This window comes from Peromyscus californicus, unplaced genomic scaffold (assembly GCF_007827085.1).
Source record: "Peromyscus californicus insignis strain IS unplaced genomic scaffold, ASM782708v3 Scaffold_12__1_contigs__length_115047231, whole genome shotgun sequence".
Classification (NCBI taxonomy): domain Eukaryota; kingdom Metazoa; phylum Chordata; class Mammalia; order Rodentia; family Cricetidae; genus Peromyscus; species Peromyscus californicus.
Genome location: NW_026294413.1, coordinates 104,819,858 through 104,847,674, shown reverse-complemented (window position 1 = coordinate 104,847,674; position 27,817 = coordinate 104,819,858). Strand labels below are relative to the sequence as shown.

Here is a 27,817-nt window from a genome sequence, read left to right as displayed (position 1 = left end):
GGCTAGGAGCGGATGTTCTATAAAATCCACAGGAAGTGTGGATGGGGGAAGGGAGGCTGTAGCTGGTGTTCTGCTGCAGCATTAGAGGTGAGCCTGAGGGATCAGGTCTGCTGGGAGAACAGAGAGAGCAAAGCAGTAAACTCTTCTTATACATTCAGCAAACTTTATATTGCAAAAAGAGAAAAACAATTGAGACAGGTGTTTGCTCTCGTGCACAGGAATACATCTATCTGAACTCCTCTCACAGCTTTGCTTTGCAATGTTTACATAACACACATCAATTCTGACCCAATCACAATGGTAATTTTTTAGAATGTAGATGAAATATAATCCTAATCTACTGAAATATTTTAATCTGCAATGAAACCATCACCATAATAACAAAGTTCATCCCAAAATGTCTCTCTATTCCCTCAGCTATTGCTCTCTGAAAGCTGGAATCCTCTCTCAGATCATGTAAAGACACACTAAAAGCACAGGAAAAAAAAATGGTTCATCTTGCTAACATAATGCCCATAAGTCTGGTGACATAATGCCCATATTTTAACCTTGAACCATAAAGTCAGAGTTAAAGCATCACTTAATTCATACAGTACATTATTATCAACAGTGCCCCCTTCCCACTGACTCAGAAGTTCCCTATCTGGCTGATGTCATTTATTAATTGTTTAACCATGACTCAATCAAAGAGTGTGCTTGTATTAGGCTGCTGGTTTAATTTTGAATTAGAATGCTCGTATTTGGGCAACTTTCAAATACAGAAATACTACATGTGGCATATGAACTATGGATTTTGTTTCCCATTACTATAGGAAGAATTTATTGAAATAAAATTTTACGAGACAAAATGCAAATCTACATGCTTATATTTAGGTGTGTACATGTATATACTAACCCTAACTAAAGCATTACAAGCAATACTAACAGTTCTAGTTACATATTCCCAAAGACTTAACTACTTTAAAGATACATGTTATAAAGACACTTATGTCAAAGGCAAAAATGAAGAATCAACATAATCTTTGAGGTTTTCAGTATTATTTCAAAAAGCTCTCTATTTCCCCATAGAAGAAAACTATGCATTTGTTTATTCTAGAAAAAAAATATAAAAGGATAATGCTATCATGTAAAGGATTCACAAAACCTAGTTGTATATCCCATGAAAGCCATACCCACTGAAGGTAAACAGCAGTTATGGTCCCTACTGTATGACAGACACACCATCGGCTTTCCTCTTTGACAACAAGGGTTTATCTTTTTCAAGCTCTCTTAACTGTGCCACAGAAATTCAGATCCTGTAGCAACAAGTTAGACTACAAAATAAGGCATTCTGCTTACATGTCACAAAAGTAACAGGCTTAAAATAGTCAAGCATATTCTTAACATCTTCACAATTTCACATAATCCAAACATTACACAGAAAGTAATTTTACCCAAAGAGTATAATTAATTGCTATTTTCCGGGGGGCTGGGGGGGATGTTCAGGAATCTTCAACTTTGGCTATCTCTCCTACCATGATCTTTAAGCCTGTAGGCAGGTCACCCACTAAAAGGTTTTTCAAATTATAATATATCTAATTTGACAAAATCCCTGTAGTGTTATTTAGGGAAAGAAAGAAAAGTGGACTTGGCACACACATGCCAACAGGGTAACGAAGTTTCCTTAAACAAAACTTCATCCTCCACACAGAATCCAAATCTTCCATCCACCTGCAGCAGGTAAGAGGCAGCAATACCACCTCTATTAGCACAAGCGAGAAAGCTGAAATGCTCTGAAACACCTAGTGTCTTTAACTGCGGATTTTACACCAAAGATGCACTCTAAAATACATGTTTTTTTCTGAAATCTGGATTTGACTGTCCATCATACTTTTACATTAAATGTTGCTTAAACAAAAATAGAGCATAATTTCAGTATTCTACCACCTAAAGGTCGTAAAGCAATGGTTATACATCAGCAGCAGCAGGTAAAATGCACCTAATTTGGGTCCTTGACACCTCTTGTTTAAGTTTATTGTACGATAAAGTTCTTCACAGTTTAAAATATTGTGAAGTAAGATTTTATATATAATTATATTCACATACACACTATGTACACATACTATCTGAGGTGTCCATAAACCTGGAATATGTGTTTATCAATAGGGTCCCCCACTTGGAGCAGGAACCCTGAACAGATTGGTGTGGACTGTCAAACAGTTTCCAAGAAATGCTTAGAAATAAGACAAGAATATTATTATGAGCAATTATAACAAAAACTTCACCTTATTTACATAGTGCCTATCTCCCAAGAGGTAAATATGCTTCATGGATATCAATTATCATTTTCCACAACCCAGGGACTACCAGGACCATGCACTTTGACATTTGTAGAGCAAAATCCAAACACGTAAAGACCTCTTGGCTCTCAGTCTCCCTTACCACATTTCAGTCTCGTGGTACAGCAAGATTCTCAGCACAAAGGGTTAATGTCTACGTCCTCCAGTATCTGCAGTGTGTGTTAGATTTATACCACAGGGAGATCAAATGGTATTTTGGCTTTGGCAGATGAAAAAGTCTAACATTCAGTGTGACTATAACTCAGTGTAACTTCTCCAGTCTAAGTACAACACAGCTGATTGGTCTACAGGGGAGGGAGGGCCAATGTCTAACATGGCAATGAGTTCTCATCAAACAGCTACTGGTAACTGACTACAGAGACAGCCCAGAGCCTGGCACTGTCTAAAGTCTTTTCTAATTCCACATATAGTATACACATATAAATAAGAATCTTAGCATAAAATGTACAGTTAGCATCAGTTCATGTTTCAAGGCCTTACGGGTGAACTTTAAAGGCCAAGAGCTCCTCAGAGTGCATGTTGTTTAAAGATCGAAGATCTGGTAACTTTAGAAGTAATTTTGTAAAAATGGAGGCCTCATTTGGATGGTTTTTCATTATTAAGGTCCTTAGTGCACGGATGAGCGTTTCTTGCAAAGCTTCCACTGAGTTGACATTTTCAATTCCAGACCGATCTTAATGGGGAGGAAGGAAGAAAGAAATATGAAGGGACGGACATATTAGCAATAAATATTCCTACTTACTGATAACTACCAAATTCAAAATAGGGTTTTACACACTGTAACAAACACAAGTTTAAAAATGCAAAAATTCTCAGCCAGGCATGGTGGCACACACTTCCAGCACTTGAGGCAGAGGCAGGCGGATCTCTGAGTTCAAGGCTAGCCTGGTTTACTAAGTAAGTTCCAGGACAGCCAGAGCTACAGAGAAACCCTATCTCAAATTTAAAAAAAAAAAAAAAAAAGGAAAAGTTCTCAATGGGAAGTTTTATAGGTGCTTATTCTGCATATATCGCACATTTGGTAAATCAAGAATTCTTTAGTAGTTGGAATTTTGTTCATATAAAGTTTAGAGGTTCTGATTTTTCTTTTTTTCTAATGTATATGGGTGTTTTGCTTGCAAGTATGTCTGTACACCATGTGCATGCCTGATGCTGAAGAGTCCAGAAGACCCATTGGATCCCCTAGAACTCGAGTTACAGACAGTTGTGAGCCACTACATGAGTACTAGGAAGCAAACCCTAGTCCTCTGGAAGAGCAGCCATTGCTCTTAACTGCTGAACCACCTTTCCTACCCAGAGTTTTTCCGTATTTAAATTTGATGCTAACTTCAACTGCTTCTAATTGGCAAGATAAAATAATGTAGTGCAGAAATATACCCTTACCATATATGGACTACATTCCCACTTACATGCACAGCAGATCCCTAGCCTAGTATCACACCTTGTGTTGTCCCTTCCTCGTGAGAGGGTGTTGGGGGATATTCGATCACACTGTGAACCCCTAGTTTGTATTTGTGTTAATTAAATAAAATCAACCTTGGGTCAGGAGGCTGAGTTAGCAACTAGACAGACAGTAGTCATGGAGCATCAGAGGGCATCTGGAAGAGACAGAGATGCACTGGAAGTAGTAGGGGGGATCTGGAGTGGCACCGCTTTTTTTTCTTTAGTGGAGCAGAAAGATGCTCTCTTTCAGAGGTGCCAGCAAGGAGAGAAGGTTAGCTAAGTGCTACTCAACCTCTCCGAGCTAGCAGGTTTTCACCCCAGGCTTTGAATCTTGAATCTTATTTATAAACAGAATGATAAGAGATACAGTTAAAGCTACCTTCAGTGGCAGCAGCAGAGCTAATGTCTGTAGGGACAGAATTCCCACCAGGTTGCAGCCTGAGAGGCTAGGTTGCTATCAGAGAAGTGGGTCAGTAACTGCAGGGTCACAATTGCTGGCTGAAATAGTAGTAGATTAAGGCACAGTCACTGTGCAGAAGTTAAACAATAAGAAGGCTAGACTTACTGGTTCCCATATAATGAGTAAAATGCGGCCACTGAGAGGAGCAACCTGCACCTTAAGGGCTACTGTCTGAATGAAATATGAGAGAAGTTGTTACAACCTAAATGCAAGGTGCCAGGGAAACTGGAAACATCACTGTGAGTCATGAGGAAACACCATAAGGACTCAGACACCCTGGTCACTCATTCAAACAGAAAGTAACCCCATACTAGGTTCCTATGAGACAACCCTTTTCTCTAACAGGACGTGCAATCTGAGGCACAGAAGGATGAAATTCTCAGTCACTAATTAAGGCATAACCAGATTTTGAGCCAGCCTGCTCACCTGCAGATACCAGAACAACTGCTGTGAACAAACTCATCTCCTCATCACTGAGCTGGAGGGCATTCAGCTTCTCGCTGAACTCAAACATAGAACTGAGCAGATCTCCTGCTCCCATTGAATGCAGGTCATCCACACTGTACTTCTTCCCACTTAGAAATGTGACAGTCCGCTCCTTTGCATCAAACAATGAAGCAAATCGTACCATTAGAACCTGGAAGGCAGAAAATTCAAATGTATTTGGGGAAGTTCATTCATAAAACTCAATGTAACTAGTCAAGTCAGTTAAGAAACATCTACATATAAAAGAAATTTTATAAAAGGGAAGCTGAATTTATATCTAGAACCACTTTATTTTAATTTTTTTAGTTTTTCAACACAGGGTTTCTCTGTGTAACCACCATGGCTGTCCTGGAACTCACTTTGTAGACCAAGCTGGCCTTGAACTCACAGAGATCCGCCTGCCTCTGCCTCCCAAAAGCTGGGATTAAAGGCATGCACCACCACTGTCCGGTTAGAACCACTTTAAAGGCAAATTCTCCACAAAACCAATAAATATCCCAACATCAGAAAAAAGTCCAGATAGCAATGGCAAGATTCTAAAGACTCTTTAGCCCTCTAAGCAAAGATTCAGAAATGCAAATATAAAATTAAAGTGAGCAATGATGTCACTGAGTTAGTAACTGGAGTCTGATCAAAGGCATTCAAGAAACTCTTCAGGGTCCCAAGCATGTTTCAGGTGTCTATGCCCCGAGAGAAGTAAAATTTCAACAGAGCATCACTGGGAACCCTCAAAAAACTAAAGGCAGTCAAGGGAAACGCAGCACACAAGCCCTACTTAGACCTCTACAAGACCCAGAGTCTACCTAAAGATAGCCATCACAGCAACTGACTGCTACTCCAGCCAGTCAAGACTGTCTCAGGACTACAGCATTCCCTCCATCCCACTGTCTACATGCCTCTTTTACAACTGAAGGTGCACTGCGCTTTCTTCGACAATTCCCCAAGCAAAGGTGGATTGCCCAGACAACCCAAAAGGGAGTGAATCTCCTGTGATAATGGTGCCAATCACTTTGGAGCAGTCAGAAAGCAGAAAGAACACAAATCTTGAGGAAGTCCAGGACCCGTGTCAAAAGCCCAGTCACTCCAAGAGTCTCTTCACCTCTCTGGGCCAGAAGTACCCCTCCCAAAACAAGTGGATTGATTGAGTCAATCACTGACTTCCTTCTGACTTGACAACTTCAGTCTCACTGTATTCCTTAAAACTAAAAGGCCCAATCTGTGCTGCTGCTTGCTTATTCTATCGATGGTTTATTATCAAAACGGTCCATCTATGTTCTGGTCCAGGTGGTCCAGGAAGCAGAGCCTGACACAAAAGCTTCTGTGGCCCATGTGAAACTGGGGTAAAGAAGAAGGAAACGAGACTCAGCAGAGGGAGCAAACCTAGAAATCATTCCATCCAGGCACATTCCACGTAGGCCAGCACTTAACCCCGGAATGCCTGATGGTTTAATTCTGGAGGACTCACCAGGGGGAAAGAGTCAATACATGTTCAGTCCCATTCTCACACTGCTCAGAGTTCAAAGGTCTGGCCCACTAGATGTTCACTTCTTACCGCCCCCTAAAATGTCAGAGCTACCACTGGGAGGCCACTAGTTGGAGAGCCCATCTACACAACAGGCAGCCATGGCAGTCCACATGCAGGCACAAAGCCTCTGTGCAGAAGAAGCTGGACGGGAAAGTGAGGTAGGCAGTGACAGGCAGCCATCATGGCATACCTCTATCAACTGGGGACAGAGACAGGAGATTGGGAATTTGAGGCATTGTCTCAAAAACAATGATTAGAACAAGTACCCAAGAACCAAGAGAAAGGCAGCACAGGGATGTCTACTGAGTTCCTAAAGAGTCTACAATCTCTTGAAAGAAAAGCCATATTCCAGTCTCCTTTCTTGGGGGGCAGGGGAGGGGAAATTGTTTGTTTTAGAGACACGGGGTCTCACTACGTAGCCTGGCTTGCCTGGAACCCAAGAGATCCGCCTGGTTCTGCCTCCTGAAAGCTGTAACTAAAGGCATGCACCACCAACCCAGCCTATTCTCCTTTTGTTTTCTGTATTGAACATATTAAATACCCACTAAGCAAAACCCAGTAAGTCTACACCTAAAACCACCACAAGAACTTGGAACTCACATGCTGGGTACAGAGTTCAACACTTCCAGTCCCAAGTAGCTCAATGTACCTGTCCCTTCTCGAAGCCCTGGGATAGTTACTGTTTTGTTAGTTTGAGACTCTGAACTATAAACATTTTTTTAAAAAAGAAAAAAATTACGTACATGGACTTTGTGTCAACAGTCAGGATAAATAAAACCTACCTCAAAAGTGCCAGCTTTCAGAAGGTTGACCTGATCATGTTGAGACAGATCTCGAAACCCAGGAATACGCTTTGCAAATTCCACCACTTCTTTTACTGCTGGTGTAAAACTCATTGAAAATTCTTCCCAGATTTCATGCCCAGACTTCTGAGGATCCACATATGGAGACTTGCTCATAGGACAAACCTAATTTACAGGAAATAGAAAAACTCTTAAATTGTGAAGGGTGACAAAGAATTCAAAAGTGTCATCTCAATCGTGAGAAACCTCAACATGAAACAACTAACTCAAGCAAGGTCTTCCAATAACCCTTCTTCTGTGTGCACCTCACCTCAACACAGGAAGCCTTCAGCAGTAAAGACAGTTGCACATGTCAGCATACATAAGAAAATGTGTGAATCCTAAACAACGTAAGGTGGGTAAACACTTTCAAATGAAGGCATTACAAATCACATATTCAGGCTGGAGAGATGGCTTAGCAGTAAAGAGTAAATACTGCTCTTCCAAAGACCCAAGTTCAGTTCCCAGCACACATGTCTGAGTTTCATTACTGCCTGTTAGCTGCAGCTTCAGAGGATCTAACACCTCTGGCCTCCTCTGGCACTTTCACACACGTGCACATATCCATACGCACACATACACTTAATTAAAAATAAAAATAGCCAGATGTGGTGGCATATTAAGCTTAAACCCAGCCCAAAGATTTCTGAGTTTGAGGCCAACTGGTACACACAATGAGTTTAAGATCAACCTTAAGTGTACAGTGAGACCCTATCTCAAAACAAAAAACAATAATATATTTTTTTAAATAAAATAGAAATCACATATCCTTTTATTTAAAAAGCCTGTGCAAGGCAGTGGTGGCACACACCTTTAATCCCAGCACTCAAGAGGCAGAGAAATGCAGAGCTCTGTGAGTTTAAGGCCAGCCTGGTCCACAAAGCGAGTTCTAGGACACCCAGAGCTGTTACACAGAGAAACCCTTTCTTGAAAACAAACAAACAAATAAATAAATAGCCTTGTAAAGGTAGGAGTGGTGGCTCACACCTTTAATCTCAGTACTAGGGAGGCAAAGGCAGGTGAATCTCTTTGAGTTTCAGCCTGGTCTACACAGTCCCAGGCCAGTCAAGGCTCTACCACAAGACCTTGAATGGATGAATGAATGAATGAATGAATGAATGAATGAATGAATGAATGGGCAAGCCAGCCAGTCCTGTAAACCAAGTGTGGTGGCCCACATCTTTAATTTCAGCACGAGGGAGGCAGAGGCAGGCAGATCTCTATGAGTTCAGGAACTCTCTATGAGTTCCAGCTCAGCCAGGACCACAGGAACCCCATCTCAAGGCTTAAGGCAACCTAATTTAAACAGCTATGGATGTTTAAGAAGTAGCCTAGGAAAAACAGTCTAAAACAAGCTATTTCAAAACCCTCTTGCACAGGCCTAAGTGTACCTTGTAACACTGCTGCCACCTCACCCAGGCTTGAGGTGCTTTAAGTTCTAAGGACAAATCTTCCCATCTGTTTCTCACCCTGGTTACTATGGCCAATTGTAATGACCCGGAGTCTGTATCTTTAAAGCTGCATCTCAGTTCATAATTCTTTCCTGAGTACAAGAACCTCTGGGAGGCTCAGTGCCTTATCCGAACACAAGTGAGGTCATAAACTCTACTTACTTCCTATTTCAGAACTCATTTGTTCCTCAGTGAACAAACACACTGCACATTCTAAAAGGAAGGCAGCATAAGGTGCCTCATTTAAGAGGATCACTGGTCCTTTATCTCAGTAACAATGGTGACCAGGGACCTCCACCAGCTTAGCTAAGAAACAGACAGGATACCAGGTACACCTTCCAAACAGGAACTGAGGGAAGCCAAAGAAGTTGTAGCAACACTAAAGAGACATGAAGCATGTACCATACAGTCTATTACTAAAACTAGCCTTTATTTAAATTTCCATTAAACCCATAGGAATCCAGGAATAAGATGATTCTTAAACCTGGAGATTGATATGAAACCAGAACCTGAGGTCTCCAAGTGCCTGGAGGAAGAACCAAGACACAAGGTAACCAAGTATAAGGGCACCTTCCAGACCTGCACTCAGACACTGGCAAGAGACAAAGAAAACTGAACTCAAAGACTGGGGTAGAATCAACTATTTTTAAGATGGAAAAAAAGAAAACTTTAATTACCTGGAAGTTGAACAACACAAGCACTATCAAAGGACCTCATGGTTTAAACAGGAAATGGCATAGTACTGCTGTTTTGATGAAATTCTGGCTGAACACGAACACCGTATTTTTGGGCAGAATGTTGAATTTGATGTAACAAATTTGAATGATATGAATAATATTAACTTATCTCAGGATAAAATCTTAGAAATTAGGCAAGTAAATTATTCCTTAATTCTGAAACCATAAAATACCTATCTCCAAAGCTCTTTCTAACATCATATCTAAAGAGGCTAAAAAACCTCTCTGCTAGGGAGTGATGTACTCTGAAGTCCCAATGATCCACATGTCACTTGAACCCAAGAGCTCAAAGCCAGCCTGGGCAACATAGCAAGACTGTCCCCACAAAGGGCAACAAAACCCCTCTCCATAGAAATCAAAAAAGCTTAAAAAGATCAACCCTTTTGAGAAAGATCCCAAAGCTAATGAAGTACTAACTGATCATAACACCTAAATTTCCAAAGAGACTTCCAAGAATTATAGGATCAATTCTGTGTGAATTGTATTTTATACAAATCTTAACCCTACAGTAGTAATGAAAGCACAAGCTTGTACCTATTGCTCTGTGAAATTAAGTTACTCCACAAGCATTGCTCATTAACATTATTTCACTGAAAATACTACAGAGTCTTCTAGAATCACTTTTGAGCTTTCTGACCCACCTCCCAAGTCAGCATACCACTCCCCCCCACCCAAAAGAAAACCTTCCAAGCTTTCCTTGATAAAGGCGAGCAAAGAATCATTTCACTATACCAGATGCATCCTCCCTCCAGTGTTGCACAGGTAACTATTCTTGTTCTCATTCTGAGAACATCCATCTACTGGAACTCTATCACAGACTCTTTGAGTGTACGCACTGGAGAAGTTCACACAGTGTCCATTTGCAATACAAATGCCATGCCCATGTGGGTAATGCATCATGTTCCTCCCTTTGTACTGTCCACTGAGATGCTGCTGGCTCTCACTACAGGGAAAGTAGCTGTGAAGCCCGCTGCCACAGTGGTCATGATTTAAATTATATTGCTCCACGTTCCTGGAGATTCGTTCTCCTCTCTGGGGTGGCATGCTCTCAGCCGAGTTTTCTCGATGCTCTTGATTATATAGAAAGGTATCCTTGTGGGCTCTGGTCACCATGCCAATCACTTCCTCCTTCGCAAAATCAGAAGAGGGAGGAGGAGAGCTTTTGAGGTTTTCTTGCTCCAGCTGGGGCTTGGGCCGCAGCTGTTCCTGAGCTGGTAGGGCTGACTGTTCATGCCGCTCCGCTAAGGTGTCATTTTGCAGATGGCCACTGAACTGGGTGTTCATCATGGTCTTCATTGCACTTTGCATTTCAATTAGCATTCTCTGTTTTTCCCGCTTGGGAATCCGGCCAAATCGAACGGCTATTGAAGAGAAAGATAGTTAGCATTTATATTCTAATAAGCTCAACTTATACGAAATAATGACACAAAATTACCTCTGGAAGCCATGGCCTCTTGTCCTACAAGTCAAGAATGTCTATATGTCCTTGAACTAAGTTTTCTAAATTTGGTCTTGATACAGCAAAGGAAGTGAGAAAGGAGAAAACGTCCTGTTGTTTTCTTTCCCAAAACAAGGCTAAGAACTACATGTAGTTCTTAGGTGTTTTCTAAGCAAAAATCTAAGAAACATGAAAATAACTAATGAGAACCACAATGTAGAACACACCAAGACCTTATTAAAGACAGACACACCACACAGCACTCTGGACAATCTCTGTGGGTTCCATGACAACCAGGGCTACACAGTGAGACCCCCACCGCAAAAACAATTTTTAAAAAGACTAAGACAGCTGAGAAGATGGCTCAGTAGATAAAAGAACCTGCACCCAAGCTGGTGACCCACACAGAAAGAACCAACTCCCAAAAGCTGTCTTCTGACCTTCACATGTAGGCCAGGGTACACACATGCCCACTTACAAACACAAAATAAATACGATGTAAAAATAAGTAAATAAGGGGCTGGAAGGATGGCTCAGCAATTAAGAGTACTCATTGTTCTTGCAAAGGACCTGGGTTCAGTTCTCACCATTCACAAGGTGGCTCACAATCATCTGTAACTCCAGTTCCAGGGAATCTGACACCATCTTCTGGCCTCAACAAGCACTAGTTACTCACATGGTACGTGTAGGTACACGAGGGGGGAAAAAAATCATATACTGAAGTAAATTAATCTAAGTAAATAAGAAATGGGCTCCCTAGTAATACCAAGGAACCAAGAAGACAAAGTCAAAAAAATACATCTTAAAAAAAAAAATTAAGGGCAGACATGATAGTGCCTGCCTAAAGTCCCAGCACTCAGGGAGACAAGGACAGGTGGAGCTCTATAAGTTGAAGCCAGCCTGGTCTACATAGAGAGTTGCAGATCAACTACGGCTATGCAGTGTAATACATAATATATAGTATATAACACACACACACACACACACACACACACACACACACACACACACACACATATATATTATTTTATGTGTATGAATGTTTTGCCTGCATGTATATAAGAACACCATGTACCACAGGGCTGCAAGCCACAGGAAAATGTAATGGAATTCAGCTACTATCATAAAAGCTATTACTTGGAAAAGTCAAGGACTTTTCCAAAGGTCAAGCCATGGCTTAAGAAGTCTTGGTGATATTTTAGCTTTTGTATGTATAATAGCTGGTTCCTACAGTGATTTTCTTGTAATGCTATACATTCTTCCTAGAACTCCTAATAGTGTATTTATCTAAAATACCTATCAAGCATCCAAGGCCAAATGAAACAACACCGGTCTCCTAGGTCAGGCTGATAGCTTTATTTCTTGTGCTATTTAGGGTGAGACCCTCCTTTCTTATACAACCTTACCTATAGATCCCTAACTTCTTTTTTTTTAATTTTATAATTTGATTTAATTTTACATATCAGTCATGGATTCCCCTGTCCTCCCTTCCCCCCTCCCCAATCCCTAACTTCTTACCTAACCACTTCTAACCGATCATTAGCACTCAACTGACCTCTTCTTTTACCACTCCCATTTGGGGTTGTAAAAGAAGCCTGATGGTCACTGCCTGAGGAAAATTCTGACCTACCTTTATGACCCCGTAAGAATTCAAGCCTGGTGACCTTGCTATGGCAGAGGATCGCTATTGCTTGGGTTTATAACTGAACACCTCAGAGACTTGAGAGGACCTAGAGGTATAAGGAGATGAAGAGGAAGAGAGGAGTGGAGAACTTGAGGACAGAGAACTGAGAGAGATAAGGAGGATTTTGACCAGAGAGAACATGTGGATGAGATGGAAGATGAGGAAAAGCCAGATGAGAAGTACCTAGATGAGGCAGAATTAAGACGAGAGAATTAAGATAGAACTTAGAGGGAACAGTAGATAAAGGTAGAGAGAAATCAGGCAAGAATGGAACTAGGCACAAGAACAGAACTGAGGCTGTATAGATAGGATTTTATCTCAGAGGAATAAAATAGATGGACAAAGAGCTTGTTGTACTTAGATTCATTTCCTGAAAATAATTCCCGCCGTTCGTAGTTCTCTCCGGAGCCCCTGGGAAGTGTAATATTAAGGTTGCTCCCTCTAATATTATACAAGACCACAGATGACAGAAGAGTGCATCAAGTCCCCTGGAGTGACAAGCAGTTGTGAGCCATCATGTGAATGCTGGAAATTGAACCTAAGTTCTCTACAAAAGCAGTGAGTGCTTTGATTTGGTACCACCGTTCTACACCAAATAAATCCTCCTCCCCTGCCCCCGACCCCGAGAAAAACTTAAAATCACTTAGAAAAAAATGGAGGTCGATTTACAAGAAGTAACTAGAAAGGAGTCATGCCAACAGCTGCTGCTGAGATGACAGCCCTCACCCACCATAATGAATTGCAATCCACAAGTCACTTCCTGAAATACCAACGTCAGAGGTCCTGGTACCTGCTGACAGCTCAATGACCAGCTTTACACTTTACAAAAACTCTCTGAACTGGGAACATACCATCTCTTGACATTCCCACTGACAGACACTTCTTGAAGCGACACTGCTGGCATCGGTTCCTGTTCATCCTCATGATCGAACAGTTCTCATTCTTCAGGCACTTCTTGTATTGGATGTTTTGCTGAATGCTCCTCCGAAAGAAACCCTAAAATAAAAGAAGATTATCCATCCATGTAAAAATAGCTGCAAGAAGTTCTCACAAGAACTATTCCCCCATCTATCTAGTGTCTGTGGAGCTGGGCCCAGGTCAAAGAAAGAAAATCCTGACACAGAATTTAACTGGATACTTACTGGTATCAATCAGCAGATACAACACATACCAGCCAAACAAAATTCCTCTTCTTGCTGAAGAGTACCTTTTTATAAAGCATTCCTGCTGCTAGAACTCAGTTGTATCCACATGCTCTACCTTGAAAGCAAGTTCTCAACTTATTTTTGGAGATGGGTCTCATGTAGCCCAGGGTGGCCTTGAACCCACTATATTGCTTGGGATGGCCTTGAACTCCTGATCCTCACACCTCCACCTCCCAGGTGCTCGGATAACAAGCCTGTACCACCGTATCTAGCTTTCAAAGCTTTTGAAATATAAATATTGAGTTTCAGAAAGCTGAGAGTTTGACAGTGGAACAGAACCTTATGTGACATTAGCAGAATTTCGTCATTTCTGGATCATTACCTGTTGACACCAATAAAGCCTACACACACGGTAGATGTCCCGAGCCACATGTCAGCAGCCATGTTACAGCACATGCCCATAGCCAGCTGATCATCCAAAGAAAGAGTTCCCAAGCAGATGACTTTAAACAGCTATCTTGACTACACAAACTATTAAGCACACGCTCTATGGCAGGTCTTCATCAACCCCCTCACTCAATGTTCTCAGAAAGAACAGAAAACGTGAGTAAAACTACAAAATCATTTCAAACTGTATTTCCCCCAATATTATAACTAACTACACATATCTATCTTTGCTAAATACTGACCATATATAACACTTTTGCTTCTTACTGCTATGATACTATATACTTGGTTTAAACAACAGAAGAGCTAAGAACAATGTATTTTTTTTTTTTTTAATTTTCAAAACCCATTTATTTATGAAATCATTAAGTTGACCTGCATAATTTCAACAAGTAAGAGCTTCATTGAAAAAAAAAACTGTGACATATAATTCATTTGTTTTTAAGAAAAGTCTTATTTACACATTGAGGAACAAAGGTTTCTTTTTGTTTTTTTTAATGTAGAACTCAGTAGAACATCCATCAAGCAGTCCTAGCATTCTAAGAACGCTCCAGAAAGGGAAACCCAAAGGGAGCTGCCGTCCTTCTCAATCATACTCAGAGAACCGAATGTGCTGACTGGCTTGTTGAGTCTTGGCCAGTCTAATCTTCTCAGCTTTGGTGATTAACTTCTCCGTGCCTCTTTTCTTCTCCCGAGGTTGATTAAGTTTGGCCTGTCTATCTACCAAAATCTTCTGCCAGTACCTCTGCTCGTGATCACCAGAAAGGACCTCGAGGTTCCAACAGTGCTTCTTTCTAATTTCAGTCTGTGCATTCATTACCACCTGAGCATCCTCGGGAGTTTTGAACCGGGCATGGCATTCAGTATCTCCTTCTAGCAAATCAACGTAAACAACTTCTGAGATTGTGGCCAAAATATTCCTGACTTGCTTCCTGCCAGGTAGAGGCTCTGTGCTCGTGATCTTCACAATAACTCCGTTCACGAACTGTGGACCTTGTGCACTGGCCTTCTCCTGGGTGCAGCACTCTGGAGGGCCGACTGCTTTCCCATTATTCACTCCAGACTCAGCAGCCGCGGCACAGTCTGTTTCCATTTCTGACTCCAATTTTATCTGAGATATTGTTTTTTTCAGAGAAGCCATGCTGGCTTTTTGCAGCGCCAAGTACTCTTTTTTCAAATCCATCCACTCAGTTTTGGACAACACTCTCAACGTATAACCTCTTCTCCCATTTTATGTCTCTCCTTATGTTTTTTCTTATGCTTCCTCTTCACTTTCAGGAGTGAGTCACCTTTTGTGTCTCCAGTCTCTTTCTCCTCTTCTGTAGAGCAGAATTCTAAGTCTCTGCTTTCCTTGGAGACTTCAGAAGCAGCTTCGCTAAGGCCATCCTTCTGAGTCCTTTTCTTGGTTTTTGGCCTGGGGGGGAGGCAGTCTTCGTCCTCAGCGCTGCTTCGCTCCCTCTTCCCTGTTCTGACTTCAGGTAAGACGGATGCCTCGACCTTGTCTCGTTTCCTCTTTTTCTTTGCAGGTTGCTTTGGAACGTCAGGAATCTCTGCTTCAGAGCCTTCTTCGGAGGCCGTCCTTGGTCTCTTAGCTTTGCACACATCCGTGCTACCGGTGTCTATACTTAACTCTTTGGCCTGCACACTGTCTTCCTTCTTTAGTCTGCCTTTCTTCTTCTTCTTCTTTTTCTTCTCTTCAGCTACTCTTAAGGAAGGGATGGGTTTGTTTTTAACTGTCTTGGGAAATATGCCAGGTTTTCTTGGTGCTTCTTCGGGTGGGTTGTTAAGAAACTCAATGGCTTTTGCTGCTTGTTCTTTCGTTTCAAACTCCACAAAGGCAAATCCCTTGGGATCCCCTGTAGACTTGTAATGTGGAATACTTATGTAAACCACATTGCCACATTTCCCAAATACTCTTTCAATCCAGCTATGAGTAACATTTTTGGGGAGTAACTCCACATACACGGTGCGTTCCTCCTCATCCTTTGGCCTCTCACCTAGGGGCTTTTTTCTCCGGATTTTGGTTCCCTCTAAGTCCAACTCTACCACAGATGAGCTTTTCAATGCTCTTGCTATTAGCTTCCCATCAGTGGTTAACTTCTTCATTTTGTTAAAAGATACCAGAAGAGAGATGTCCACATATCCATCTCTAGATTTTTCAATTTGCTCGCGAAGAAACCTGTCCTTGTGAAGGTTTGCATCCCCAAACCAGAAGTCTACCTGCTTGGCAATATCTGCAAGCACCTGTTTAACCCTTGAGCGTTTCTTTTTTTCTTCTTTTCTCTTCTCAGTGCTTTCTTCCATAGTTTTTTTATTTTCAGTTTCCATTTCTGCTCGCGTCCCCAAATCCACGCTCAGCGACTGCCTTCTTCCACGCTTTCTGTCCCCCAAGCCTTCGAGTCGGCGTAAATTCGCGTCATCCGACGAGCGACGCGCTTCGTCTCCAGAACAATGTATTTTTAAGAAGGCACTGAGGGCTAGGAGGTAGCTAAGTGGTATAGTGCCTGCCTAGCCTGTATGAGACCTTGGGTTTCTTTCCCAGCACTGCCCCAAAAGCATTTATTTAGCAGGATATGGTGGCACTCTTCTGTAATCCCCATAACTTGGGAGACTGAGGTGGATTTTAAGTTCTAAGCCAGCCTGGGGTACATCATAAGACCCTGTCTCAAACAGATAACACCAAGACACTAATCAATTATTTGTATTTCCAATATGGTGCTGGAGAGTTGCCTCAGTAGTTAAGAGCATCAGCTGCTCTTCCAGAGGATCAGCATCCACATGGAAGCTCACAACCATTTGTAATGCTTGTTCCAGAGGATCTAACACCCTCCTCTAGCCTCCATGGGCACCAGGCACACAAGAGGTGCATAGACATACATGTAGGCAAAACAGGAATGTACATAAAATAGTAAGATACTTTTTAAAAAGAATATATAATGCATTTCATTCAGATCATGGTTTTACTTTCTAGCTGTAAAGTGAAAATGAACTCAGCTTAAAAAATACTTCAAATTTTCTTTAAAATATATATAGTATTTACACAGTTCTTAAAAACCATAGAAAACAGCTACAGCTACAGAACACACTAGTCATTCAAAAGTTCCCAGATCCAACTCATTTAGAACTGTCCCAAAAGAGACTTGCTCTTTCATTAAGAATGTTCCTCCTTATCATATCTGCCCTGCCACATCCTGCCAAACTGTATTCCTACCCTAGCCACAGTGGGAAAACAGCAAGAACACATGTTGACCTTGTTCACTTTAGTAACAGGAAAAAGGGCTGTGTCAGTTTAAAGAGACATTCCTAGACATAGGTAAGGAAGCAGAGCCATTTTAAGGAGGCTACCTAAGGCTCTGGTTGCAATCACTAGAAGTAATCAACTTAAAAATTACCTTTTTCCTGAGTTTTCCATTTGAATTCAAGATGATCTGACTCTACTTGTATTGTATTGTTTGTTGCTGTTATTTATTTTTGCTTGCTTTGTGTTTGAGATAAGGTCTTGCTAAGTAGCTCAGGCTGGTTTAGCATCAACAATCCTCCTGTCTCAAGCATTATTTCTGAGCACACTACATTCTGGCAAATACTTAGCAGTTATTGCCAGCCCACAGTACTGAACAGGATAAGATCTGATATGGTTTGACTATGTTCCCCAAAGACCATGTTCTAGAAACTTAACACTCAATGCCATGGTATTGAGAGGTAGGGCTTTATGAATGTACCACATGTATCCTGCTTTCTTCAACTGGCTAATGTTAATATGAAAATGAATTTGTTAGAAAAAGTAAGTTGGGAGCCAGGCATGGTGGTACACACCTTTAATCCCAGAAGCAACAGGTGGATCGCTGTGAGTTTGAAGCCAGCCTGGTCTACATAGCCAGTTCCAAGGCTACACATAGAGACCCTGCCTCAAACAAAACAAAACAACAACAGCAAAAGTTAGCTGGGCTTATTTCTATACATCAAGCTCACATTCTTATGCATGAGCACTCTGTCTGCCCTATTCAATGTCTTCCATCCTCCAACAGAAAGGCCCTCCCAAGATGCAGACCCCAGGCTCCACAATTCTGAGGCAAATTAACTTTACAAATTACCCCACCTGTGGTATTCTGCTTCAGCAAACAGAACAGACTAAGACCTAACTCCAATTTTAATTTACAGGCAAGGTGCCCATGCTTATAATACCATCCCTTGAAGCAGGATCGAAAGTACTAGGTCATCCTCCACTGCCCTACACTCAAAGTACTAGGTCATCCTCCACTCAAAGTACTAGGTCATCCTCCACTACCCTACACTCAAAGTACTAGGTCATCCTCCACTGCCCTACACTCAAAGTACTAGGTCATCCTCCACTCAAAGTACTAGGTCATCCTCCACTGCCCTACACTCAAAGTACTAGGTCATCCTCCACTACCACATATAGCAAGTTCCAGGCCAGCCCTAGACTACCTGAGACCCTATCTCAAAAAACACAAAAAGAGTGAAACACAAGGCGGCACAGCTCCACAGCCCAACTGTCTGGTTCATACCTATTTCCTGACCATGAAGGCCTGTGCCTGACTGGACAGTGAATGAGCCAGAACTGCCACTGCTCCACACCGAGTCACCGGAACTGAGACAGCAAATTTATTTTGATCAGAATCTTTTTTTTTTTTTTTTTATCAGAATCTTAAAGCTGAAGAGGAACAGCTGATTCCTCCTCCCTTCTAAATAAACTGTGGACATTCACAAACTTAACCCACTTTCTTTAGTCTCAGAATTAGATTGGTAGTAGGAAATAAAAGCTTGCATTACCTTACAGCCTTCACAAGCATGAACTCCATAGTGGAATCCTGACGCCACATCCCCACAGACTTTACACAGGAGAACCATGCCACTAAATTCTAGGGCACAAACAGACAAGAAATAAAAAGCTGGAAGAATCACTCAAGTGCTTTTCCCAATTGAATATCTTATCTCATTCAATTTGCAAGTGCTTTAAAACAATACACTTGTATCTTTGTAGCATAGCAAAGAAATCTCTATACCAAATTAACAAAGGAAAACCAGTCTTCCTTCCTCTCCCCTCCCCCAGCACTGGGGAGTGAGCCAGAGGCCCTTGCCCACACTAGGCAGGTGCACCAAGCTGCACCCCCAGTGATAGCTGGCTTTTTCCTTTTTGATGACTTTAGGTATCCACGGAAATTTTGTAAATCTGTAGTTACCTTATACCATGCATGCAACAAGAACTAAGAAAACAAATCTCCTAGATAAAAGGAATTCAAACAGAGAGATTAATCAACAGAAAAATGTGAGGGGACGCTGAGAGATGGCTCAATGATTAAGAACACTTGCATAGGACTAGGGTTCAATTCTCAGCACCCACATGGCAGCTACCAATAGCAAGTAATTCAATCCCACCCCGTCAGGTGGGGTGCCCTCTTTCTGCTCTCCAAGGAGACACACACACACACACACACACACACACACACACACACACACACACACACAGTGTATATATATTCTCCCAGGCTCACACACATACACATAAATCTAAAAAGCAAATAAGCAAGTAAGCCTTCTCAAAAAAGAAGATGTAAAGAAGGCTAAAGGCATAATTCAGTGAAGAGTGCTTACAGAGTGAACATGAGACCTGAGCTCGCACCCCAGCTTCACAGAGAAAGAACAAAATGTTAAAGGTGCAGAGGTTTTGAGTTGCGCTGCTTCAATTCAACAGTAAGAGCTGGGCAAGCGCCACGCCTTTTCTACCAGCCCTGCTAGCCCTTTCCACCCACACTCACTCAGGTAAGTTGCCTCATTGCTCAGTACAAGCCTGCTTCATTTCCTAATCCCAAATGTTCCCAACTCCGGCTTCATGGAAGCAAACCCTTCCCACAACCAGAAACAATGCTCAGTACCAGGAGTCCAGCAGAAAGGTCCCTACAAGTGTGTGGTAAAAGAAGAGACATAATTGGGCCATCGAACCCTATGACAGCCAGACCCTGGCTGAAACTTCTAAAACCATCACTTGATGTTTTGCCTAATCACTGACCATGGTCACCAGAGGGAGAGTAAAGTATAGGAGTACCCAAATGAAAGCCTGGGATACAAAACCCCTCTGCACTAGTGGCCACAATATAAAGCACTGACAGACTTACTTGTCATACCGCTGTGACTCTTGGTCATGCCAGGAACACCAGGTTTGCCTGCTTTCACAGGACAATCTGTGCGATCACTCTTCAAGACACCTTCGATGCTAGAGATGTCACTGTTCTTGGGATTGCCGTTGGCATCAGAGTTAGAGCTAGTTGGAGAAGATGGAACGGACGAGGACGAGGACTGGAAACTGTTCTCAGAACCCTCACTGTGACAAGAGGCAGGGCTAGAGGCAGAGCTGGAGGAACTGATGTAGGCAATCACACCTCCTAGAAAGAGTACAAGTAGACAGTCATATGCAAGACGATGCACATGTTTGATTTTCACTCATGTAAATACAATACTTTACTAAATTGTTAGAAATGCCACTAATTTCAGAAATAAAAATGACTGACAATACTCTTGTTTACACCAAAAGACTTTTTCTTGTTTCATGTTACTCCTTCCACAAAGTTCAAAGCTATGTTAAGTCTCTTTGACGTAACCATGAGAAAGCCTTCAACAGCTTGTCACAAGCACACAACAGACCCAAACCTAGCTTCTGAGAGCCCTCATGGCAAATGACTGTGGACAACCCTACACTGGTCCTCATCCTCCCTGGCACTCCAGCGCCTGCTTTCCCAGCACTTAGCTGAGACACAGACTAATGGGGCAGGGGTTCCATTTGGAATAGCAGACAAGGTCATTATCTTAATGCAGGAAACCTTTCCCAGCTGCTGCTCCCAAATCTTGCTGCTCTGACACTCCCTGAAGACATGACTCCCCACCGAGTCCAGGGCCCACCTCCTTCCTGGACCCACCCACCACTGCACTTGCACACTCATCTCTGTGCAGTTCTTAAGGATCCAGACACACTGTGTGTTCTTCTAACATGTTACAGGTCACATTAGAGAGACTGGCAGAAGATACACTATGCAAGAACAACAGTAAGGCAGAAGCTAATCTTATCCACCAGACATCCTCTCAGTCTGCCCAAACAGGACAGTTAAGTTCATGGAAGTAACCTCCACAACCCCTCAGCAAACTGGCCTGGGCCTCTGCAAAGCTATAATCTGTTCAGGATGAGACAGTATTTAAAAGTGTTCTTAGGGTATAATTTTAAACTTCTTCCCTCAAAGAGATAAAATACTGCAAGAGTAACCCCCAAGGCCAAATATATTATTTTCCCAAATCCCAGACCAAACAAGTAATTCTCTTCTCTGCCAAGGTCCACTGTGGTTTCTTCTGCTTCCATCATCAAATATTCACTGGCTCCTCATTGTACAGCAGAAACAACGGTCACCTTTCCCCAGCACTGTACTGAAGTCACACTGCACCTCCTGTCTGCCTGCTTTCACCTATTTTTTGACTAGCCATAAGCATCTACGCAGTACTATAATCCTCAGTACACTTTACAGGGATGAACCCTGCCACACACACTTTTAACATCATCTCTGCCTTTGTGAAATCCACGCTGACCAGCAGATTCCAAGCAATGCAAGATACAAGAGGGAAGTGAGGCTCCTGACAACTGTCTAGATGATATATGCACATAAGGAGGTGGAGAATTTCAAGGGCAATGGAGGCATGAACTTGAAAATAAAAATGTAAGCTATGGCTCAGAGGTAGCATGCTTGCCTAGCATAGATGAGGCCCTGGATTCAATCCTTAGTACTGAGAAAAGGGGGAGGAAAAAGCTCCCTAAAGAAAAGAGCTCTTTGGTCTGTCTTTGACCCAATTTTGGTAAAGATGGGAATCCGTGTTCATCAGTTGTTTAAAAAATAAGAGGTGGAGGAAGGCTCCACAGGCCAAGTGCTTGTGACACACGTGATGACCACGGTTCAAATTCCCAGCACCCAGGTAAAAAGACAGGAAAGCCTACAGAGATGTTTAGCCATTATGAGCACCTTCCCCCGCTCTTGCTGAGGACCTGAGTTCAGTTCCCAGCACCCACATCAGGCTGCTCACCATCACCTGTAACTCCAGTCCCAAGAAATCCAACACCCTCTTCCGGGCTCCACAGGGACCCCCTGAGTACATGTGTGCATACACACACATACATAAACATAAATTTTAAAAACAAATTGCAGGTGGGCATGGTGGCCCACTTGTAATCAATGTGCATGGGAGGAGAGAGTGAATTCCTGGAGTCAGACTAGCCCAACAGTTCAGCAAGAGAACCAGCTTTACTAATGTAAGGTAGAGAGCAATCAAGGGACACACACACCCAACACCAGCCTCCAGCCTCCACATACATGCATACCTGTGCACATGCCAAGATATATGCATAGACATGCACACATACATACACAATAATGATATAAATAAACCACACAACAAAAAGTTGAGCTCAAACAACCCTCCCAAATTCAGATACTTTAATTTACAGACAGGAGGAAAAAAAAAAAAAAAAAAAAACAAGCAGAGGATTTTCAGTCTATTGTGTTGAAATCAGCTTTTGGATGTGTAGTCTAGCACCAATCACCCACATCCAGATAGGAAACCTCTGAGGAGTAAAGAACAACCACAGCTCTCAGGGAGCTGCTATAACCCAAAAGAGGGGAGGAGACAAGTGTCTCCTTTGCCAGGGAACTTGTCAGTATGTGAAAAATCAACTGCACACAATTCACAAGATGTTTTCTTCATTTATGTGCCTATGTTTGTGTTCATGAATATATGTCAAGTGTGTGTGGGTCCCCGAAGTCCAGAAGAGGGTATCAGATCCCCAGGAGCTGGAGTTACTGGCAGTTGTAAAAAGCCCAATGTGGGTGCTAGGAACCAAATGTGGTCCTTTAAATAGAGCATGAAGTGGGCCTACCCACTGAGCCATCTCTCCAGCCCCTACACTCCACTTTTTTTCGAGACAGGGTTTCTCTGTGTAGCTTTGGAGCCTTTCCTGGAACTCACTCTGCAGCCCAGGCTGGCCTCGAACTCACAGAGATCCTCCTGCCTCTGCCTCCCAAGTGCTGGGATTAAAGGCATGCGCCACCACCACCCAGCTTATACTTCACTTTTAAAGACAAAATAATAATTCACTAAAACCAGGCATGACACGTGCCTGTAACCCCAGCACTCAAGAAGCATGGCAGGAGGTTCCTGAGTTACACATAACAAGTCCTTGCCTCAAAACCAAAGCAAGGCAAGCAGGAAAAACAAAACAGAACCATAAATTGGCCAGTTATAAAGGTTAGTATCTACTTAATGTAACTGCCCAATTATCTGAGATGCCCTGTGAACTCAATGAGAACCTGCAAGCCTATTCTGTCTGGAGAACATTATGTGTGGAGAAAATCTCTAAGTACATCTGTCTTTAAAAAGCTTAAGAGATCTGAAGCGCACATCATAAATTCCAGCGTCAGCAAACTGCAGAACATGATACCAAGGAAAACATCTTATCAGTGGAGTATCCCACAGCTGTCTGTAAGAAATATTAACTTTTAGGCACTCAGTGCACACCTACTACTTGAAGAGGATAAAAACTAGGCTCTTCCTTGAGACAACCTTCCCCAGGACCAACACTGGAAGTCATTTATGTTCACAAGGCCTTCTGAGTACCTCTGCTTAGAAATAAACATTTAGCCTATAATGCCAAAAGTCAGGAAGCTGAGGCAAGAAGATTCAAAAGTTCAAGGCCAGTCTAGGCTATAAAGTGAGATCTTGTCTCACAACAGTCTAAAGGTACTTAATGGGGGTGGGGGCGGGCAGGCTAAGGAGGTACCTCAGTGGCCAAGAGATCTTGCTGGGCCAGCACGAGGACCTGCAATCAGATCTCAAGCACTTACAAAGAAAGTCAGACGTGGTTTTGTACTACTGTGACCCCAGGGCTGGGAGGAAGGGTTCAAGACAGGAAGATCACTGAGGGTTGTTAGGCAGCCAGCCAGGCTAAGGAGGATGGGGGTGACAGCACCTGTGTGAGGGACAAGGGCTCTCGGGCTCTGAGTTCAGTGAAAGGCTGTGTCTCAAGGGAATTAGGGAGACAGCAATGGAGAAAAGCCAGCAGCCTCCTGACCTCTGCACATGTGCACACACCACACTAAAGAAACAAACCTTTAGAAATCTGCACAACTGCACACACCACACACACTAAATAAACTTTTTGAAATCTGAGCTAATCCAGATTGCTTAAAACTAGCCAAAAGCACTGCTTGGGCCATGATGGTATTAAACTTTCTTTGTAAACACTCCAAAATAAAACATAAGGAAAACCCCTGGCCTTTTATCAATCCAGCTCACATCTAACTCCAGTCTTTAGGAGATTCAAGTGTTTGTACTCAGCACCTTGAAATCACTGGGACCCATCAAGAAGTAGCATCTTTTTTCCAGTCAGACCTCCAATACTGACTTTCTTGTCCTCATCTCCTCTACACAGCAATCTACCAAGCTCATGGTTAGCAACTCAGAGGTTAAATGTAACTTCCTAGAAGGTAAGGCTTACAGGAGCAGCTCCCCGTGTGAAGAAAGGAAAATCAAACTCTCAAGTTCACACACAGTAATGAAGTCAACCCTGAAATGAACATAATCTCCTGGTCACATTTCAGCCTTCTAACTTCCATTAACCCATATGCAAATAAGGAAGTCGGGACTGAGAAAGATTGACTAAGGCAGCTAGTAAGCAGCAGAACCAGATTCAAAAGTCACTGAACTACCCAATGAGTGAGTACACAAGATCACTGAGAAGACCTAAGCAAGCAAGTTTCTTTCTCACCAACCCTGAGTCATCACATAGGACAGAAATATCTGCCAGTAACTGCAGGACTAAAATGAAAGTGTTCATAAAAGGCATTATTATATATACATATTTTTTGTGCACACAGTCTCTGATGATAAAGCAAGAAATGTAAAATCCCTGATCCAGCAAATCCCAACACTTCCAGAAACAAGCAGAATGCACTTCTTAGAGCCTTGAGCTAAAATTAAGTCAGGCAGCAAGCAGTCCTCTCTATTTTTAGCTGAAGGGGAGTGGAGCTGGGCCAGGTTCCCAGTCAGGGCTTACCCAGGAGTCAACGCCCTCCTGCAGGCTGAGGTCCTGAGGTCCGCATTCTCCTTTCCTGGGCTTACCCCTCCTGGAAAGGAGGCTTGCTGCCAAGTCACAGCAATACTTGCCTGTTTTGTGCCTTAGAACTGAACATTTTACCACCAAGGATGCTTACTTTCTTATCACTGAGCGATTTATTAGTGATCCCTCATCATAGGAGAGTCGGATAGATCTAATGGAAGCACTCAGTTTCCACCTGTGCCTGGGGTCTGGGGCTCCAGAGCACACATGGTCATGTCCCCAAAAAGCTTTAAAGATGAGTGGAGAACTGTGAGCAGTGGTGCACAAAAACGGTGTAATGCTGAGGACCACATGAGCAGTGAACAGAGCAGAGATCAAGAGCAAAGTGGATCTTAAAGAATGCATCCCCTGCTAAATGATGTATGTGGCTGTGAGAGATATTTTTAAATAAGATTACAAAAAATGAGATCTTAATATGGAAAACTAACAGTATTTTGGTTTCTATGTACCACACTAGAAGGAAGCCAAGGTTTAATCTGGTGTCTGGAAAGCAAGCCAGCTTCACTAGCAACAGGATTAGAGAGAGAAAGGTGGGGAAGCCGCTCGGGCGTGCAGAATGCTGACATCAGGACTCAGACACAGGCACCTGACCCTTTTCTCAGCCACAACCCTATTACTCTACAAACTGAGTGGATCCATACCTTATCGCCTTCAAGCTCCTCACAACAGATCCCTCTACTTCAAGATTCCCTATGTCAGTAGATCTCAACCTTTCTAATGCTGCCACCCTTTGATTGTGGGGACAGTAAACTGCAAATTTCTACATTTCAGATCAGGCAATTTCTGAACAATGGATAAAATCTAACTTCAAAATACTTCCCACAGGGGGAAAAAAAAAACTTCCCATGAAAAGGTCCTAGCTGACCCCAAGGTTACTGTGAGTTAGCAAACCAATATGCCAAAGAGAAATAGGTGTGTGTGTGTGTGTGTGTGTGTGTGTGTGTGTGTGTGTGTGTGTGTAAAGGGGGTGCAAACTGCAAATAATTCATTTGCAACAGGGTGCAAAGAGAAGAGTCTAACTTGGAACTTGGGAAATGCCCACACACTTCCATGGCAGTCTATTCACTTCTAGGAGCTACATCCCAGAGGGCACCATGGATTTAAACACGATTAGAAAAACAGTGGACCAAGTAAGAACTGTAATTGGGGGGAGGAAGGAGCTGTCAACAGCCACCTGGGAAATGCTCACAATTTGTAGCACCAAAAGACTAACATAAATAATTATGTCCTCCAAAGGCCCAAATCAGAGAAGCTTCTAAGCCACCTGACCCAACCACGTCATGAAGTTAGAACTTGAAGAATTCACGTGGAGGGCGGGGTTAGAAGAGGCTAACTCTACCAACCTCTAAATTGCTAGTGAAAAAAATGTTCACCCCATGAGAGATAATTGAGTATTTTCACGCGGCAATGACTAAGAACAGTAAGTAATTAAAACTATTTTTACCGTTGGTCTAAAAATTCATAAAACATTTGTTACAATAGCCATGATTTTTAAAAGGTGCAGAGAACTCAAAATTTTCAAAACGAAAACTTCATTTGCTTCAGGTGTAAGGGCCATCAATGGGGACAGATTAAAAGGGAGCAGGGAATGTGGTATTATTCTGTGACCATGTTGCAAGAAACGAAGTATGGTTTTTGGGGTCAGGCAAAATCGGTCCTGAAAAAAAAAAAAGGGGGGGGGAGGGTTGTTTGTTCTCTTTTGGCATTTGAGTTAGGATCTCACACCGTAGCCCATGACTGCCACTTCCTGCGGTCTCCCGCCTCAGCGCTGCTCTTGTGCGAGGATAAAATGTTTTTAATATAAATAAAAGTTTTGCAAGGTTCTGAAATTCTAGGATCACCACAGCCGTAGATCGCAAGGAGCCGCATGCAGAAATCCAAGCTCGAGGGGACTTCTAGACTGTGTCCTCCGGGAGGCGGAACGCTGAGTACACGCGGTCCGTCCGGAGGAGGGTCCTGCGGGGCTCCCGCAGGCCTCTGCTCGAGAATGACCCACGCACTCCCTGCCCAGCAAGGTCAACCCTGCCGGGGTCACCTCGGGACGCGCGGGCTGCGGCGCGCACTGCGGCGGGACCAACAGCCGGCCTCGCGGGCAGGTGCGCATGCGCGGCGGACTCCGCAGTGGGCAGCAGCGGGAGCCCCGGGACCGCGGCCACGTCACGGCGGAGGCCCCGGGGGCGGAGCCTCACGCAGGCTGTGGGCTCCCCGGCGGCGCCGCCCCCACGTGTCCCTGCAGCCCCGGGGAATGTGGGTCACCGCGCGGCCTCACGTGTCCCCGCCCGCCGCCGCCCAGCGCGCATTATGTAATGCCGCGTCACGCGCCCGCGCAGCCAACCGGCGCCCGCGCTGCCGAACGTAAACACACCGTGCACGTGGCCCGCGCGGCAAGGCCATGTGAGGGGGGCGGCCGGCGTGCAGGGAGCCCGGGCTCGGGATCCCGGCGTCCCCACGTGAGGGACGGCCGCCCGGACACACGCGACCCTGCCACCCGCGCCTCCCTCCCGCTCTTACCCGCGTTCAGTTCCATGGCGCTCGGCGGGGTGCGGCCCTCACCGCGCCGCCCGGGGCTGCAGGCGGCGGGGCTCGCGGGCCCGCCTCATGAGCACCGGGCGCGGGCGGCTCCTGCGGGCCACCCGGCAGAAGCGCAGGGCAG

General features: G+C 43.4%; 1 protein-coding gene and 1 pseudogene across 1 annotated transcript; both read right to left on the bottom strand.

The window, feature by feature from the left end:
- Positions 1-141: 141 nt before the first annotated feature.
- On the bottom strand, positions 142-27,817 carry Nr1d2 (nuclear receptor subfamily 1 group D member 2). The gene is made up of 8 exons (XM_052734036.1): positions 27,676-27,817; positions 20,132-20,398; positions 18,789-18,877; positions 13,257-13,401; positions 10,016-10,644; positions 7,036-7,221; positions 4,669-4,879; positions 142-3,012 (listed from the first exon to the last, which is right to left on the bottom strand). The coding sequence occupies exons 1-8, from the start codon at positions 27,689-27,691 to the stop codon at positions 2,816-2,818; spliced, it is 1,740 nt and encodes a 579-aa protein (XP_052589996.1). The 5' UTR covers positions 27,692-27,817; the 3' UTR covers positions 142-2,815.
- Positions 14,311-16,448, bottom strand: LOC128107733 (la-related protein 7-like; annotated as a pseudogene).

Excerpts from the sequence above, each read along its gene's own strand:
- Nr1d2 (XM_052734036.1), bottom strand. Across the intron at positions 18,878-20,131 it reads GAGTCACAGCGGTATGACAA|AATTTAGTGGCATGGTTCTC; the intron begins GTAAGTCTGTCA and ends TTTGTGCCCTAG. Across the intron at positions 10,645-13,256 it reads AGTGGGAATGTCAAGAGATG|CCGTTCGATTTGGCCGGATT; the intron begins GTATGTTCCCAG and ends TCTCTTCAATAG.